Source organism: Leucopleurus acutus (assembly GCF_964270905.1).
Source record: "Leucopleurus acutus genome assembly, chromosome: 5".
NCBI lineage: Eukaryota > Metazoa > Chordata > Mammalia > Artiodactyla > Delphinidae > Leucopleurus > Leucopleurus acutus.
Window position 1 is genome coordinate 73,245,986 of NC_139147.1, and position 16,114 is coordinate 73,262,099.

The window sequence follows — 16,114 nt, forward strand, 5'->3', positions numbered from 1 at the left end:
ACTCATCTTACTGGAACTTAAAAGTGCATTCTGACTGAGAAAGTTAAATTAGAAAATCCACACAGCAAAAAAGATGTTTTGAATGAAATGCACTTTGTCTTTCTCTCTCTCTCTCTCTCACACACACAAACAATATCTCGTTTCTTCTTCAGGGAGCAGCTGTGAAGGAAACTGGGGGAGGGAGATGAACATAACATCCCATCTTTGTGTTTCATACAGAGCAAAGCTTTTAGGCCAGCCTTCCTGAACTGGAGGGGGTGTGGCATGCATTAAAATTAAACATCAATGACCTGAGAAGCTTATAAAATAGCTTGGGAGAAGCCAGTCACCAAGAGAAGGCATCTCGAATTGGATGATTTTGCATGTGGAAACTGCTTTCATCTTGATAAAAAAGGTATGTACTGTGGTATTAATTTTCATTTATGATAAATAATGCTTAAAATAGAGACAGTCTTGAGTTTTCATTGCCCCTTTTCAGCTAAAAATTGTAACTAACAAAACTGAGGGCCTTTGGCCAGTTGCTTTGCAGACTTGGTCTCATTTTTCCATAAACAACCTTACAAAGAAGATACTGTTAGTGCCATTTTTCAGACGAGGAAACTGAAGTTCAGATATCCTAAGCAACAGGCTTAAGGTAAGACCACCAACAAATGCCAGAACTGGGTGCCAACGCAGTGCTGACTCACCTCAAAGTCTTCTGCTGGCACTACGCACCCCCCTCTATACTATATGAGACAATGAGGAATTGTTCCATACACCAATGCCGTGATAGATGAATTCTCAGGGGGTTGTTACCCACTGTGCATTACAGTACAATTGACTGAAAAGTGAATTGGAATGCACTATGAATAGAAAATGCATTTAATATGAATAGAATTAATTATTATTAAATTAAAGTAATAGAAAATACAAAAATATTTTCTTCAGAAGATACGTTTTCTTGTTAGATTCGATAGCGAAATGGTTTTTAAGACCCATTTACTTGTGGAAATGTATTTTTTTTTTGGTCACGTGAAATCTAAAAGCCTAGTCCTTAATATTCTGCAGCTCCTTGAGACCAGGCACCAGGTCCAGGCTAACATGCAGGTGTGTAGACTCTTAGGAAACCTGACCTAAGTTCTGGCTTCACCGCTTGTCAGGAAGTAACCTCACTGAGTACACAGAGAATTGTCAGCACAGGACACTTCCAGTTAGGGTGTTGTGAAGATTCAATGCACATATAAAATGCTGAAGCCAGGGCTCCTCCCTGGAGAAGCTCAGCGAGTGTGAGCAGTGGTCCACAGAGTCAATCCTGGCCCCGTGTGGATGCACCATAACCTTAGTAGAATTATTTTTTAATTGTTTAATATTCAGTTAAAATAATATTTAAATTATATCTTTTTTTAAGTATTTAAACTCTCCTCGTTAGGACAGTCTTCCCATTAGTATTAGGAGACAATGCAAAAATAAGTCATGCGTACCCAAGTTCATAGATATATGTTAATAACGTGATTTACCCTCAGAAGGTGCTCAGTAAGCACTGGGTGAAGGAGAATGCAAGGGGTACTGCAGAAAAATGATGGATGTTATCGACTCTTCCTCTCACAAAAAGTTTTCATCATAGGAATAAAAGTACTGCAATAAAGAGGCATCTTTGGAAGGGTAGCAGGCAAGGGGAATTAGTTTTGCTCTGAAATCCTCCTACAGAGGTAAGGAACATGTTTCAGCCCACAATAGAACATTCTGTAACAAGATATTTGTCAGAGTAAGACGGCGAACTGACTTTTGGTGGGACTGTCACGTGGTGAAATGAGATTTATCAGGTACAGAGGTAGGTGTTTATTGAAGCCACCGAAGGTGAGCACAGAAGGAAGCATGGCTCAGGGGCGGGACAGAATGGAGAAGTGGAGATGGGGCCCGAGTCCCAGCGCTCTGCCCCTTCTGGGCCTCAACTTTCCCATCTGTACACCTGAGGGGTGGGGTTGGATAAATGACCTCTGAGGTCCTGTCCTGTTTGGGGGAGGGGGTGCCTGTAGAACGTGTAGAATGTGTGGCCATCCTCTGGGCTTAGAATTCCTGGGCAAGGCACTGAGCTTGGAGCCTACTAGGGGCCCAAAGCAGAACTTCAGTGGTTCTAAGAACCTCTTGGAAAGAAATGCAAATTTTTGTGGATTTAGGCTGGATTTTGGCATCCATCATCCCCCAAAAGGTTAAAAGACAAGTGTTGTTTACCTGGTGGTAGGGGCTGCCAGGAAGTGGAGCCTCAGAGACTAAGGAAAGGGCCCCACAGCAGACGTGCTCAAGGCAGGGACTCAGGGACCACCCTTCCTCCCCCCAACCTCGCAGCAGCTTTTACTCATTAGGTAACTGTTCTTTTGAAAAACGGGCAACAAAACTTCCAGAAGAAAAGCTATTGATTATTAAAGGTTATTTGGAGGTTTAGAGATTCATAAGAAAGTGGTTATAATTATTCCTGTTATGACACATCCTTTTAAATATTCAGATCTGAGAACATCTTGCTTGCATTGATTCAGTCCTCTTCATCACAGGCAGAAAGGCAAAGCAAAGCATTGGAAATAGCTCCCGTGCAGCTACAGGCAAGGAGTCGCAAGGAGGAGAACAGATTGAGAGCAAGTCAGTGAAAGAAGCAGGGAGCAGCCCAGGCTCCTACCCTGTGAACAGCGCTGCAGCCCTCACCCCAGCCCACTGCCCCTCCTCAGAGAAGCTTCCACGCCCAAGGGTGCTGGGCTCAAATGCTTTTTGCACAATTACAAGTCAGCTACTGGTCCTTCTCTGGTTAAATGTACAGCATCTATGAAAAATACCCTCAACAGCATGTCAAAGGAAGGAAGGAAGGAAGGAAGGGAGGGAGGAAGGGAGGGAGGGAGGGAGGGAAGAAGAAAGAAAAAGAAATTCAGGAAACACAATATTATGCTTCTGCTTTTCATAATAATAACTAGCATTTATTGAGCATTTTCTCTGTCAGACACTGCTCTAAATGCTCTCCTTATATTTTCTCATTTAATTCTCATGAAACTTCATGAGGTTGGTATGATTATTATTCCCACTTAATAGCCAAGGAAACTAAAGCATCCATTGGACACTATTATACTTAGTATGTGCAGAGCCAGAATTCAAATCCAGTCAGGGTGACCCTGGAGTCCCCAGCACGCTGCTCCCTGTTAAAGTTCCCAGGTCTAGGGCTTCCCTGGTGGCGCAGTGGTTGAGAGTCCGCCTGCCGATGCAGGGGACACGGGTTCGTGCCCCGGTCCGGGAAGATCCCACATGCCGTGGGGCGGCTGGGCCTGCGCGTCTGGAGCCTGTGCTCCACAACGGGAGAGGCCGCAGCAGTGAGAGGCCCGCGTACCACCAAAAAAAAAAAAAAAAAGTTCCCAGGCCTACTCTTGGGTTGGTAAACAGCCAAGCAGATGGGGGCAGGGTGGGGAAGTGGAGTCAGGGAGGCATTTCTTTGATGAATCTCACAGGGCACTAAATGTAGTGAATGGTTGGTTTTTGGTTTTTTCTCTCATGGTTCACTTGATGGCTTCACTCTACCCCTTTGCCTACCCTTCCCCAACACACACACATTGTTTCTGTTCATACAATGAGTACCTACTGCACCTGGCACTGCGAGGTTCTGTGGGTGAGTCCAGGGGGAATCAAAAACGATGCCCGTCCTTGAAAAATGCATAATTAGGTGTGTAGGGTCAGGGGGAGCTGGCAAAATAAATGCAACAAACTCTAATACCAGGCAGAATGTGTTCTAATGGTGGCACAAAAGCTTCTAGAGAGGCTCACAGGGGTGGAGGGCCTCACAGTGACACTGAGGACTGAGGTGGCCCTGGGGGATGAGGGGCTCAGATGGGCTGAGTGGGAGGCTGCGCACAGAGGGACCGGCCAGCCCAGAACTTTTCCTCTGGGGACTCTGTCCCCTCAGGAGACTCCGAGTGCCTCCAGCTGCTTTGTTCTCCCCACTCCAGGTCCACCTCCAGCCACCCAGCTCCAAGATGGTCCCAGCTCTGCTGCTGCTGCTTCCTGCCCTGGCTGGACTCTTAGGAGCAGCTGAGGGACAAGCTTTCCATCTCGGGAAATGCCCAAATCCTCCAGTGCAGGAGAACTTTGACGTGAATAAGGTGCGGTAAAAGGCTAGCCTCCCGCTTGTTTTGCTGTCTCCTGTTTGCATAAGCATCCTACCAGGTTCGGGTTTATTTTTCTGCTTTAATGGCCACAGCAAGCCTTGGGGTAGGTACTTATCTTACTGGGAGCTCCCCCAAAGCAGACCCTGAGACAAGAACTGGGGAGCAGAGATGTTTTAGAAGATGATCCCAGGAAGCCTGAGTGGGCATGTGGGGAAACAGACAGAGAAGGCAGGAAAGCAGTAAAGCGTGAGTTCATGAGCAGGTTACTCTGTGAACAATGGGGTTCAATCCTGCTGGGGATCCTCTGAGGAAATATGTAGAATGTGCCTCAGGTTGTCCCACGGACGGATGTAGGTGGGCAGTGGGAGCTCCCATAGCACTGGCCAAGCCTGTGGCAGAGAAGGAGACCCAGGGGCTCCAGGTGGGAAGCTGGCAGTGTGTATGGGAAGCCCGCTGTGATGGAGGTGAGCCCAGAGGTGGGCTGAAAGGACATGGGACAGGGCATTGACAGCAGCTGCTGCAGAAGTATTATCCTCACTCTACAGCTGAAGAAGCTGAACGTCAGAGAGCTTGCAACCCACTCAGTTCACACAGCCAGTAAATGCAGAGTAGGATTCGAAACTAGCCAGGAGTGCAGGACCCCCGCAGGTTACGCAAACAGAGCCCAGGAGAGGACAGCACTCCCCCAAGGGGCTTTCTTGTTACCTGCACTAAAAAGATATTGATAGAATCAACTCCCCATTTATGGTAAGGATTGTCTTTTCACCTTATTGATGTGTCTTTTGAGCACAAAACTTTTTAATATTAATGATGTCCAATTTATCTATTTTTTCTTTTGTTGCTTGTGCTTTTTGGTGGCCTATCTAAAAAAATTTGCCTAGTCTAAGGTTATAAAGATTTACTCCTATATTTTCTTCTAAGTGATTTACTGTTGTAGTTCTTACATTTAAGTCTTTGATTCATTTTAAGTTAAATTTTGTATATCATGTGGTATAGGAGTCAAACTTCTTTCTTTGGCATGAGGATATCCAGTTGTTCCAGGACGGTTTGTTAAGAAGACTATTCTTCACCATTGAATAGTCTTGACACCCTTGTTGAAAATCAATTGACCATATGTGTAAGAGTTGATTTTTGGACCCTCAATTCTATTCTATTGATCTATATATCTATCCTTATACCAGCACAGTATAGTCTTGATTACTGTAGCTTTGTAGCAAGTTTTGACGTCAGAATATATGAGTTCTTCAACTTTGTTCTTCTGGCTATTCTGGGCCCTTTGTATTTCCGTATAAATTTTAGGCTCATTTTGTCAATTTCTGCAAAGAAGCAAGTTAGAATTTTCATAGAGACTGTATTAAATCTGTTGGTCCATTTGGAGAGTATTGCCATCTTAACAATTTTAAGTCTTCCTATCCATGAACATAGGATGTCTTTCCATTTACTTAGGTCTCCTTTAATTTATTTCAACAATGTTTTGTAGTTTTCAGAGTATGTTTTATGCTTCTTTGGTTACATTTTTTCATAAGAATTTGATTCTTTTGATGCTACTGTAAATGGAATTTTCTTAAATTAATTTGCAGATTGGTCATTGTAAGTATAGAAATACATTTTATTTCTATATATTAATTCTTGTATCTTTAACCTTGCTGAATTCATTTGTTAGTTCTAATAATTGTGTGTGTGTGTGTGTGTGTGTATTCCTTAGGATTTTCTATATATAAAACCCTGTCATCTGGAAATGGAGATAGTTTTACTTCTTCCTTTTCATAATTATCTTTAAACATTGCATTCTCCTCATAGAGATAGAGAAACGGAGACCCCCAAAGACAAAAAGACCTTCACAAAAATATTATGAGATCATGAGGGAACATGACATGAAAAGCAATCTTCCACATCTGAGTTTCTTCCTTTCTGGAAAATCGTGTGTCCTCGTTTTTAATTATGGATCATTAAAGTCACCTTAACAATAATAGAACTATTTTAAATGCATTGTATATAATGGAGATTTTCTGAGAATGCCTATGAAACCAGCTGACATTTAAACTTATTCTTCAGTGCTTTAAATGCCTGTTAAGTTCAGTGACTTTAATTGAAAGATGTCCTTTAACAAATGAGTGGAAAATTTATGCCCTAAATGTGGGTAGATATTTTAGCAGAGAGCCAGGTGACCGAAGCAATACTGCTACCTATTTGCAGTATGCTCTCATTTCAAATTCTGACTTTTTTGAAGGTGACTGCATCTCCTTGATTTTGTTTTGTTGAGTAATACATTTTTAAATTTCTGAAATAATTTCAATCAATATTTTGACTAGGTAAATATATTCACATGGTTCAAAATTCTAAAGATGCAAAAGGACATACATCCTTTCCACCCCTATATCCCAGCCTGTTTTCCTCCCCAGTAGCAACCAGTAAAAACAGCTTATGGTGTATCTTTTGGGAGATAATATGTACATATATAAAAAAGCACATACATAACTGCAGTAGGAAGAATGATGTCCATGCCATATTCCCCAGAATCTGCAAATTGTTTCTTTACATGGAAAAGGGGATTTTGAAGATGTGATTAAAGTAATGGAGCTTGAGATGGCAAGAGTATACTGCATTATCAGGTGGGTCCAATCTAATCATTAGAAGCAAAGAACCTTACCCAGCTGTGGTCAGAGAGATGTGATGATGGAAGAAGAGTGAAAGAGATGCAGTGTGAGAGGGATATGACCTACTTTTGCTGCCTCTGAAGATGGAGGAAGGGATTCACAAACCAAGGAATGCAAACGGCCTCTAGAACCTGGAAAGGGCAAGAAGACAGAGTCTCCGCTAGAGCCTCTGGAAAGGAATGTAGCACTGCCAGCACTTTGATTTTAACCCAGTGAGACCCATGTCAGACTTCTGATGTACAAAACTATGAGACCATAAATTTGTGGTGTTTTAAATTTGTGTTAATTTGTTACAGCAGCAATAGAGAACTGATATAATAACCTTTTCCCCCATTTTTACATAAAAGTTAGTTGAATATATACACTATTTTGCACCTGGCTCTTTTTCCATTAAATGTATCTTGGAGATAATTACATATAGCTCTTTTAAAAGAGGGTGTATAACATTCCATTGTATGGATGTACCATCATTTATTTACCCAGTTCCCTACTAATGCTCACTTAGGCCATTTCCTGTCTTTTATTATTACAAATAGGACTGCAAGGAATAACCTTATGCATACATCGTTTCTTAATTTCAGGAGGATACCTTCTCAGAGGTGAAATTGTTGGGCCAGAGTATATGTAGTTTTAGTTTTGCTAGATATTGCCAAGTTGCCCTCATGAAGGCTGTAGATTAGAGCAGTCTCTATGCCCAGCAATGAATGGAAGCAGGAGTGTGCCTCTCTCCCCTCACCCTCACCCGTGCAGTTGCTTACTCCCTTTAAAGATGACTCTGTGCACCGAAATTATGGACAGAGAGCAAGCCCTCAGGGGAGGAATGATACAGGTCTTCTAAATCTTGACCACCTTCCAAAAGCCTTTGTGACCAACTCCCTGTGTGGGGTTATATGAGGAGAATTTAACCAACTCTGGAGACCCAGCTCCCCACAGTAAACACATCTGACTTTGCACACAATTCAAAGACGTCTTGGAGAATCATAAAATATTTGAGCTGGCACCTTACATCATCTAAACCAACCCCTTCCTTTTACGGAGTTTAGAATTTCAGATAGGTTTTGACTGAAGGGGACACTGAAAGCATAGCTAAATAAAAGGCACTTTAGGAATGGACTGTGGCATTCAACCAATGCCCACACATCCGATTTACTTATTACCATTTGAGTCAATATCTTGCTCAGTGGCTGCTGGGAACAATGCAGCCCATTTTGCCTGGTTACCCCAGGAAAGGGCTCTGCTCTGAAAGACAACAATGGGGAAGAGTTTGCAGGTCCCCAGAGAGCCACAGGGTTTGCTGTGCTTGTCGTTGTCTCTGCAGTATCTTGGAAGATGGTATGAAATTGAGAAGATCCCAGTGAGCTTTGAGAAGGGAAGTTGCATCCAAGCCAACTACTCGCTAATGGAAAACGGAAACATCAAAGTGATAAACAAGGAGCTGAGGTGAGAGGCTGTGCTTTCAAAGGCAACGCACGTCCGGGAGGGAGCCCTGCAGAGACTGTCCTGGGGTGACTGGTGTCCTTGCCGTCTAGTGTGGGGAGGATGCAGACATTGCTGGGTCTGGGCTGCCTGCTCAGGACAGGTCCTGAGAGGAAAGCTTTTGGCAGGCAGGATGGTAGGGACTAGAAGTCACTCATTCATTTCCATGACCACTTGCTGAGCACCTTATTGTGTCCCACACCCTGTGAGAGGTCCTAGGGACTCAATGGTAACACAAACTGCAAGGTTCCTGCTCTCATTGCAAAACAGACCCTCTGGTAGCAAAGGACAGCAAAGGACCCTCTTGTCTGACCTCCAAACCAAGAGAGAAGCACTTTCTATATCGTCTGCTGATTGAGGGCATCCAGCATAGCTTGAATCCTTCCAGAAACTGGGAGCTCAACATCTTCCATGACAATTTATCCCATCTCCAGACAGCTTTAACTCTTAGAAAACTCCTTTTCTTATTAAGCAAGAATCAGATACATAGTCACACTCTAGGTTGTGTGAACAGGAGAACCTCCAGAAAGATATTTTTCTATTACTTCTAACAGACTGATATTTGATCCCAAAATTCATACTTTAGAAAGCAAATATAAACTTAAAAAGAAACCTAGGAAGAACTCCTACCTACCTGCCATCAACAAAGATAAGAGTAACAATAAACAATGGTAACTAATATTAATTAAGCATTTCCTATATGCAAGGCACTGTTCTGTATGTGTATGTATATATACATGTGTGTACATATACATCTATTTATGTATGTACACGTAAATGAGCATAGATATTCATTTAATCCCCGTAGCAACCTGAGGTTGGTACTATTATTAACCCTCTTTTTATGGATGAGGAAAATGAGGTACAGAGAGGTAAAGTAATTTGCCCAAGGGTCACACAGCTTATAAGTGATGAAGTTGAGATTCAACACCAGGGAGAAGTGAAATGGGGAAGAGACCAGAAGATATATGAAAGAGGCGGGGCATGGATGGTTGCCATTCCTGTTTCCTAAGTTGTCTAAGAGCTGTGTTCAACTGCAAGAAAACAACTACCACCCAGCCTGGAAGTTACTCGGGCTCAGAGAGGCTTTGCATGGCCATCCTATTACCCATTAAGCTTCCTGTGAGCCACAGTACAGTGGGCTGACTCTCTGACCCCGCATAAACCAAAGAAATAAAGTAAGAATCTTGAGCAACTCTAAAGAAAAATCCCACTCATTTCAGAGCCCAGTAAGGGCTACAGGAATTGAGATGCAGACCCCCAGAAGGTCGCACAGGAATTTTATAGGTCCCAAAGTAACAATGACTTTATTTGAAATACTTTGTCCCATTCTAAGGTCAAGAGTCAATGACACAGATCCCAAAACCCATCAGATGCCCCCAGCTCTCCTTCTGAGTTGGCCAGGAATCCTCTTGAACTGTACCCAGAGTATTAGGTCACTCTGCCTCTAGGGTCACTTCTACTTAAGAGCAAAGGCATATGGAGAAAGGTTTGTTAGTCAGGAAAATGATATAGATTCTGCAGAACAAGCAGGGGGCATGGCAGGGCACCTGAGCAAAATACCCTTAGCCAGTGTCAGAATGCTGGGGCCAAAGCAGCTGGCTCAGGGCTGGGAGCTGAAGGGGTTAGGTGCCCAGTTTCAAATCCTGGTTCTACCACTTACTAGTGATGTGATCTTAGGTTAGTTATGGTAATTTTCTAGGCCTCAGTTTCCTCCTCTGTAAATTGACAATAATCATAGTACGTCCGTCCATAAGGCTGTGTGAACATTAAATAGGGTAACACGTGTAAAGCACTTAGAACAGTGTTTAGCATGTGGTAATCATTTAATATTACCTATTATTGCTAATATGTTGCTACCCTTGAAAATACAAATGTATTTTTCCTATGAACAAATTGTGAGTTTATGATCAGAGACTGGTATTTTGAAAACTGTCCTAGAGCAAAACATAAATGATGGTGAAAAGGGGGAAAGTCTGTTGGGAAGAGACTGGTTTGTTGCTAAGCAACTGCATGCAGATAGAAATGGACCGTCTTCCGTCTTACAGGTTGACTCCCAGGTGAGAGCGGGGCACGGTCTCCAGCCCTACTCAGTGATAAACAGACTATGCAATCCAGGAGCATCAGAGAACATTTCCCACCCCCAACCCCCTTACCTGCTGCTTATTGTCTGGTTTCTAGGATATCCATCCCCACTAACCATAGCCTACTGACTTTCTAACACATGCCATTGCTCCAATTTTAGTTTGTCTGCCCCTCTGAGAACTGATGAACAGGAAACTCCCCTGTTGGCCTGCTAGGAAGAGCACCCTCCTTCACGGCCTCAATCCCTAGGTCTTTCCCTTAGATCCAGGGGGTCGTTGGAAGTTATCCAGAAATGGGGCCAGCTCCCTTCAAAAGAGTGAAAGTATTTCATCCATCCAAGCAAAAAGACCATCGCTTTTAAGACACCACCATTTTATATACCACTAAAAAAGAAATGACACTAACAATTGTAAGGTGGCATTAATTGTAAGATGCACATTTCTTCACATCTAATGTCTCTGAGATCTGGATGCCTGGTAGAATCCCTGAAGTGAGGTAAATGTTTCCTCACTGCCTGCTTTGACCTGGCCTACGTCAGAATCTCCCACACTCGATCAGAAGCTTGCTGAACTGGATGGGGTCTCAGAGCTATGAACCCCTTTATGGGACAAATGATGCCACGTGGTATCACTGAGGCCCAAAGAGGGGGAAACTTGGCAGATCTCCAGATTCCACGTTTTACATGATTTTCAGTAATCCAGTCAGTCCTTATTTTTTCCTTTCTCATTTTTAAAGAAGCGAATCTTTGTTCTGTGTTGGGTTGTTTTATTTGCTTGTTTTTCCCTTCCCTTTTCCTCCCTCTTGGTTTGGAGCCCAGGAGCAGCAAATGGCCTTGCAGGCTACTACATACACTCCAAAAAACAGTGTTGAAATACCAGGGCCTCACATATTATCCAGTCCTGGGGCATTGCAATTGTTGATTCTTCTCACCCAAAAGCTGTCTTCCTCTGCTCTGTCTCAGAGACAGCAAGAAAGCGAAGGGGAGGGAATGGAATTAGGACCCAACCTGTTTTCAAGAACCTCCTACCCAGAAATTGCAGTGTTGGCCACCATGATTGTTGGTGTCACAAATCTTGCTTTTCCTTGATTTGGGGCTTTTCATGAGTTCAGGTTTTTTGGTTTTTGTTTTTAACTCATTGCAGAGCTGATGGAACTGTGAATCAAATTGAAGGTGAAGCCACTCAGGAGAACGTCACGGAGCCCGCCAAGTTGGCAGTTAAGTTTTTCTGGTGTAAGTATACACTTCTCGCAGGAGGTGTCAGGGACAGGAGATATGCAAACGGAAGACTAGAGCCCTGGGTCCGAGCACTCCCATCACATCTGAGTGTCACCCATATTGATTCAATGCATAATTATTCGTTGAGCACCTCCTACCTGCCATGCGCTGGGCTAGGCCCTGGAGATGCAAAGATGAGCAAGACAGAGCTGGCCCTCGTCCCTGAGAAGCTTACGTGTCAGTGTGGATACTGACGAGCACCCAGGGGATTTACTATAAAACTACAGTAAGTGTGTCAATAGAGGAAGCACAGATTGGAGGCCACTGGGCATGAGCCGCAGGAGACCCAAGCCAGTCTTGTTTCCCAGAGGAAACTAATAACTGAAAAATTAGTAGTTATTAGCAGAACAACTAACATGTGAGAAATCTTGGAGGTAAGCGATGATAAGAGTGAAGGTAAGTTGGAGTCCTGGCTCTGTCTGCCATTTTCTAGCCAAATTGTTGGAGTTTCATTTGGGTCCACCTTCCCCTTAACTTTAACAAGCTGGGCAGTGAGTTTTCCTTGGTGTTTGGAAGTGGAGTTACTGAATAATATCCTCTGAACTGAAAAGGAACTTTGAGACTGGAAACAAAGCAGACAACTCCATAAAGAACTAGTGTGGGTAGAATCAGGTGGACGACCCTCAGAGGCATTCACAGCTGCGCTGCATTCCGCCAAAAGGGGTACAGGGGCACTTAAAGGAGCCAAAGCTAAAAATAGAATGACTACTAAAGAGAAGTATGTCCACATTGACAGGAACTGAGGGGTTTTCCTCCCTGCACTCTCACCCCAGGGGTCTCATGACCATTAACCACCTGTGTCAGCAAAAGGCATTCGTCCAGTTTTCATGTCAGATGAAGTTTATAGGGAACTGATCTGGCTTGGGTGTATTCCTTGTGAGTAAGCTAAAGCTCAGACTCACAAAAAAAGGGAGAGGGTAGGACCGCAGGCCTAAGATGGAGCTGACAAAATGGAGCCAGTGTGGTTCAGCCACACACTTGACTTGGACCTTGGCTGTGGAGGTCACGTTCACAGAGGAAGTTTCTGGATTCAGATGGGGAAAGTAAATCCTCCTTCTCTCTTAAGGACCATTTCAATGTTGAGCTTTCAACACTATACAGATGTCAATCAGTGAATCATAACCTGTGACCACCTGATTTACCGTATTCTTAAGAGTGGTGGGATTTTCAAAGTTCGCACAAGAAGAAAAACAAGCAGACCAATATTAGCCCCTACCTCCTTCCGTAGGTGGGTTCTAGAGGAAGTGGTACAAACTTGGAAAGCCTGGGACCCCTGACCTTACATTCTTGACTCCGTTTAGCTAAGTGGTGGTTCCATACGCACTAGAGCCGCCTGTTGGTCCAGGGGGTACAGCCAAACCTCCCAGGTATTATGGACTTCCAGGTACCAACCTGCAATCAGGGAAGAGGGGGGATCCAGAATTATGACTCTGAACTCTGGCTGCACACTGGAATCACTGGGGAGCTTTCAAAAGTACCAATAGCCTCCAGTTCAGAATTGGGGAGTCAGGGTGAGGGGAGGCGGGCCTGGTGTTTTTCAAAGTTCCCATAGGATTCCCATGTGAAGTCACAATTAAGAACCACTGATGTAGAAGAATTAGAACCCCAGAGCCTGGCTTCCAGGGTCCTAGAGGTGAAGGTTTCTCTTCACCTGGTCCCTCCTAATACTGTCTTTCTCTGGTTTTCAGTCATGCCATCAGCTCCATACTGGGTCCTGGCCACCGACTATGAGAACTACGCCCTCGTGTACTCCTGTACCACAATCATCTGGCTTTTTCACATGGATCATGTTTGGATCTTGGGAAGAAACCCTTATCTCCCTCCAGAAACAGTGACCTATCTCAAAGATATCCTGACCTCTAATGACATTGACATTGAGAAAATAGCTGTCACAGATCAGGTGAACTGCCCCGAGTTCCTATAACCAGGCTCTAAAGGGAGGCTGCATTCACTCCATGTTCCTTCCTTTGCTTTGCTTTTCCCCTACACCACCCCCCTCATAAAGACAAACCAAACCACCACAGCAAACTATTACAAATACCAGAAGGGAAATGTGACAGCAGAAGCTAGTGGAGAGGAACTCAAGGCAAGTTGGCCCAAACACTTAGCCATGCACCATCCTGTTACCTTGCAAGCCTGATAATAAACTTGCTGCTGACCTGCTGTGCTCACAGTAGACTACAAATTGGACTAATTATTGGGAGTTTTTAATTCTAAGCTTATGTTTGGAAATCCTTAAGCAGTTATGTTGAAAAAAAAAAAAAGAAGCACTGAACAATTTAAAGGTAACAATCTTGTTTCTAGAAAGGGAAAGCTGATGGCAAAGGCACATACCAGGTGACCTGAATCCAGGTGGCCCCCATCCTGCAGTAGGCAGTCCATAGCGGGGAATCATTTGGAGTTTTTGAGTCTCTGACAGGCAGTTTCCTGGACGCATTTACTTTCTTATCAGGACGTCTTCAGAGTCAGGTGAAGAATGGGACCATCTTGGGTCTGTGCAAGGAAGAAGAGAATCTATGAGGGTGAAGCTATGGGAATTTTTTTAAGAAAATAATTTTTGGGTCTTTTATTCAACTGATATTTACTGGGACCCAACTGCATTCCAGGCATTGAAAAATACAGACTCCGTCTCCTCCCACAGCAGGTCACAGACTAGGGAGGGAGATTGACAAGTAAAGACACAATTTTAATCCAAGCTGAGGGGTCCATAGGCAGAGGCATGTGGAGAGAGCCATGGGAGCTTAAGAAGGTCTCAACCCCTGCCAGGCATAGGTACCCACAAGGTTATACAGTCACATCTCAGAATGTCCCAGCTTCAAGGAGTCAGGAACCACCAGGAGTTTGTTGTTGTTTTTTACATTTTACTATTAAAATCAGAACAATCTCAAAATCATCACCCTGCGATTACTCTTAGGTCACATAACATTTGTAATCCACTAATGTTTTGGGAAATGAATAGAAGATGAAGCCATTTGATTAGCTTTTTGCATTTTCAGCATGAGTATAAAATATTTCCTTGAGCACTTGAGACGCGTCACTGCTTTACATTAAAGGTTATAAAATTTCCAAGAAACTTAATATGTATAATTTTCATTTTACTAAATAAATATGACCTCAAAATGTAGCTTGCTATTTGAAATTCCTAAAGGCTGAAAACCACTGGACAAAAAGGCGGTGATGGAGAGGTAGGTATTGAAGAAGAGCCTCTTCCCACAAGCTCGGCCTGCTGTTGCATCTGTGCTTTATCACACTGCCCACCCCACCAGAGGGTACCTGGCTCCTCTTCTAACATACAGTTCTTCCCAAGAGTGTTAAGCTGCTTACCTCTCTCTTAACTCATGGTACAAGACAAGCTATGATTGTGTTCCTCTTAACAGCTGTCTGGTAGCATCTAAAACAATGAACATGGCTACATTTTGCACCTTTACAGTGTAGGTATCAGGGGTGATTGAACCTCAGAAAACGGGGGGAATTCAGAGGATAGCATGGGGGCACCACGTATCTAGAGGAAACGTGGGGAGAAACAACAAAAAATCCAGAAGGGAGAGCAAGAGAAGGGAAATGGGAAGCAAACAGCAAAATAGAGACAGCAGTAAATCCCCCTGTGCCTATGTACCCATCATCAGCTCCAGCAGTCATCAACATCTCACCAGTCTTGCTTCAGCTATCTCCCACCCACCCCCATTTTTTTTCATAGAGTGTTTTGAAGCAAATCCTAAAGAGCACATCCTATTATTTTGCCTGTTAGCTTACCTAAGGATAAATCTCTAGCAGGTACAGACATTTCTTAAACAACAACAAAAAATACAAGGTTACGTTTTATATCCTGCAAGTGCTCAGAGAATATAATTTAATCTATGTAATTTAAAGATTATTTTATATTATCCAGATGAAAGGGAAGATATATGTACAAAAATGTTCATCATACTTTTACTCGTAGCAGCCCCCAAACTAAAAGGAGCTAAACTAAAACTAAAACAGAGGAATGAGATCATGAATTATGGAACAGACACTTGTTGTAATGTGGTGTACTCATTAAAATTCATAGTTATGAAGACTACAAGGCCACATGGGAGCTGTGCCTGCCCGCCCACACTTACCACCTGTGTGTGTGTAGGGGGGGTGGAAAAAGGTGGAGGAGGGGAGGAAGAGGAGGGGTCCTGCATGTGGCCTTGCTGCCTGCAGAGATAGAGTCTGGAACATGTGCTCTGCTTACCCAGCCACATCCGATAAGACCAAGGTGTGTCCACCAGTGCTAATGACAGCCAATCCACAGGCTGAACAGAAACCTCTGATTTTTGTGGCCTACCTGGATGAAAAAGATAAATTAGGCCAATCTAATCAGAATCTGACTTTAAGAGATCTAGAGAAAGGATAATTGAAAACTCTGTAAGTCATAATCATAAGGTCGTGTAGTTTGGGGTGGCCATTTTTGGTGATGCACAACTGAAGTTATGAGAGTGCAGAACAGAAGTGCAAAGATAAGCCCAGACCCCACCCAA

At 43.5% G+C, this 16,114-nt stretch overlaps 1 protein-coding gene across 2 annotated transcripts in view; it reads left to right on the forward strand.

Annotated features, from left to right (window-relative positions):
• Window positions 1-14,719, forward strand: part of APOD (apolipoprotein D) — an 83,049-nt gene extending 68,330 nt beyond the window's left edge. For both annotated transcript variants that reach the window (XM_082839397.1, XM_082839398.1), the window contains exons 2-6: window positions 220-394; window positions 3,960-4,112; window positions 8,094-8,215; window positions 11,479-11,567; window positions 13,301-14,719. In XM_082839397.1, the coding sequence (XP_082695523.1) occupies window positions 353-394; window positions 3,960-4,112; window positions 8,094-8,215; window positions 11,479-11,567; window positions 13,301-13,536 (642 nt within the window). In that variant the 5' untranslated portion in view covers window positions 220-352 and the 3' untranslated portion in view covers window positions 13,537-14,719. The remainder of the gene's footprint in view (window positions 1-219; window positions 395-3,959; window positions 4,113-8,093; window positions 8,216-11,478; window positions 11,568-13,300) is intronic.
• The last annotated feature ends 1,395 nt before the right edge of the window (window positions 14,720-16,114 follow it).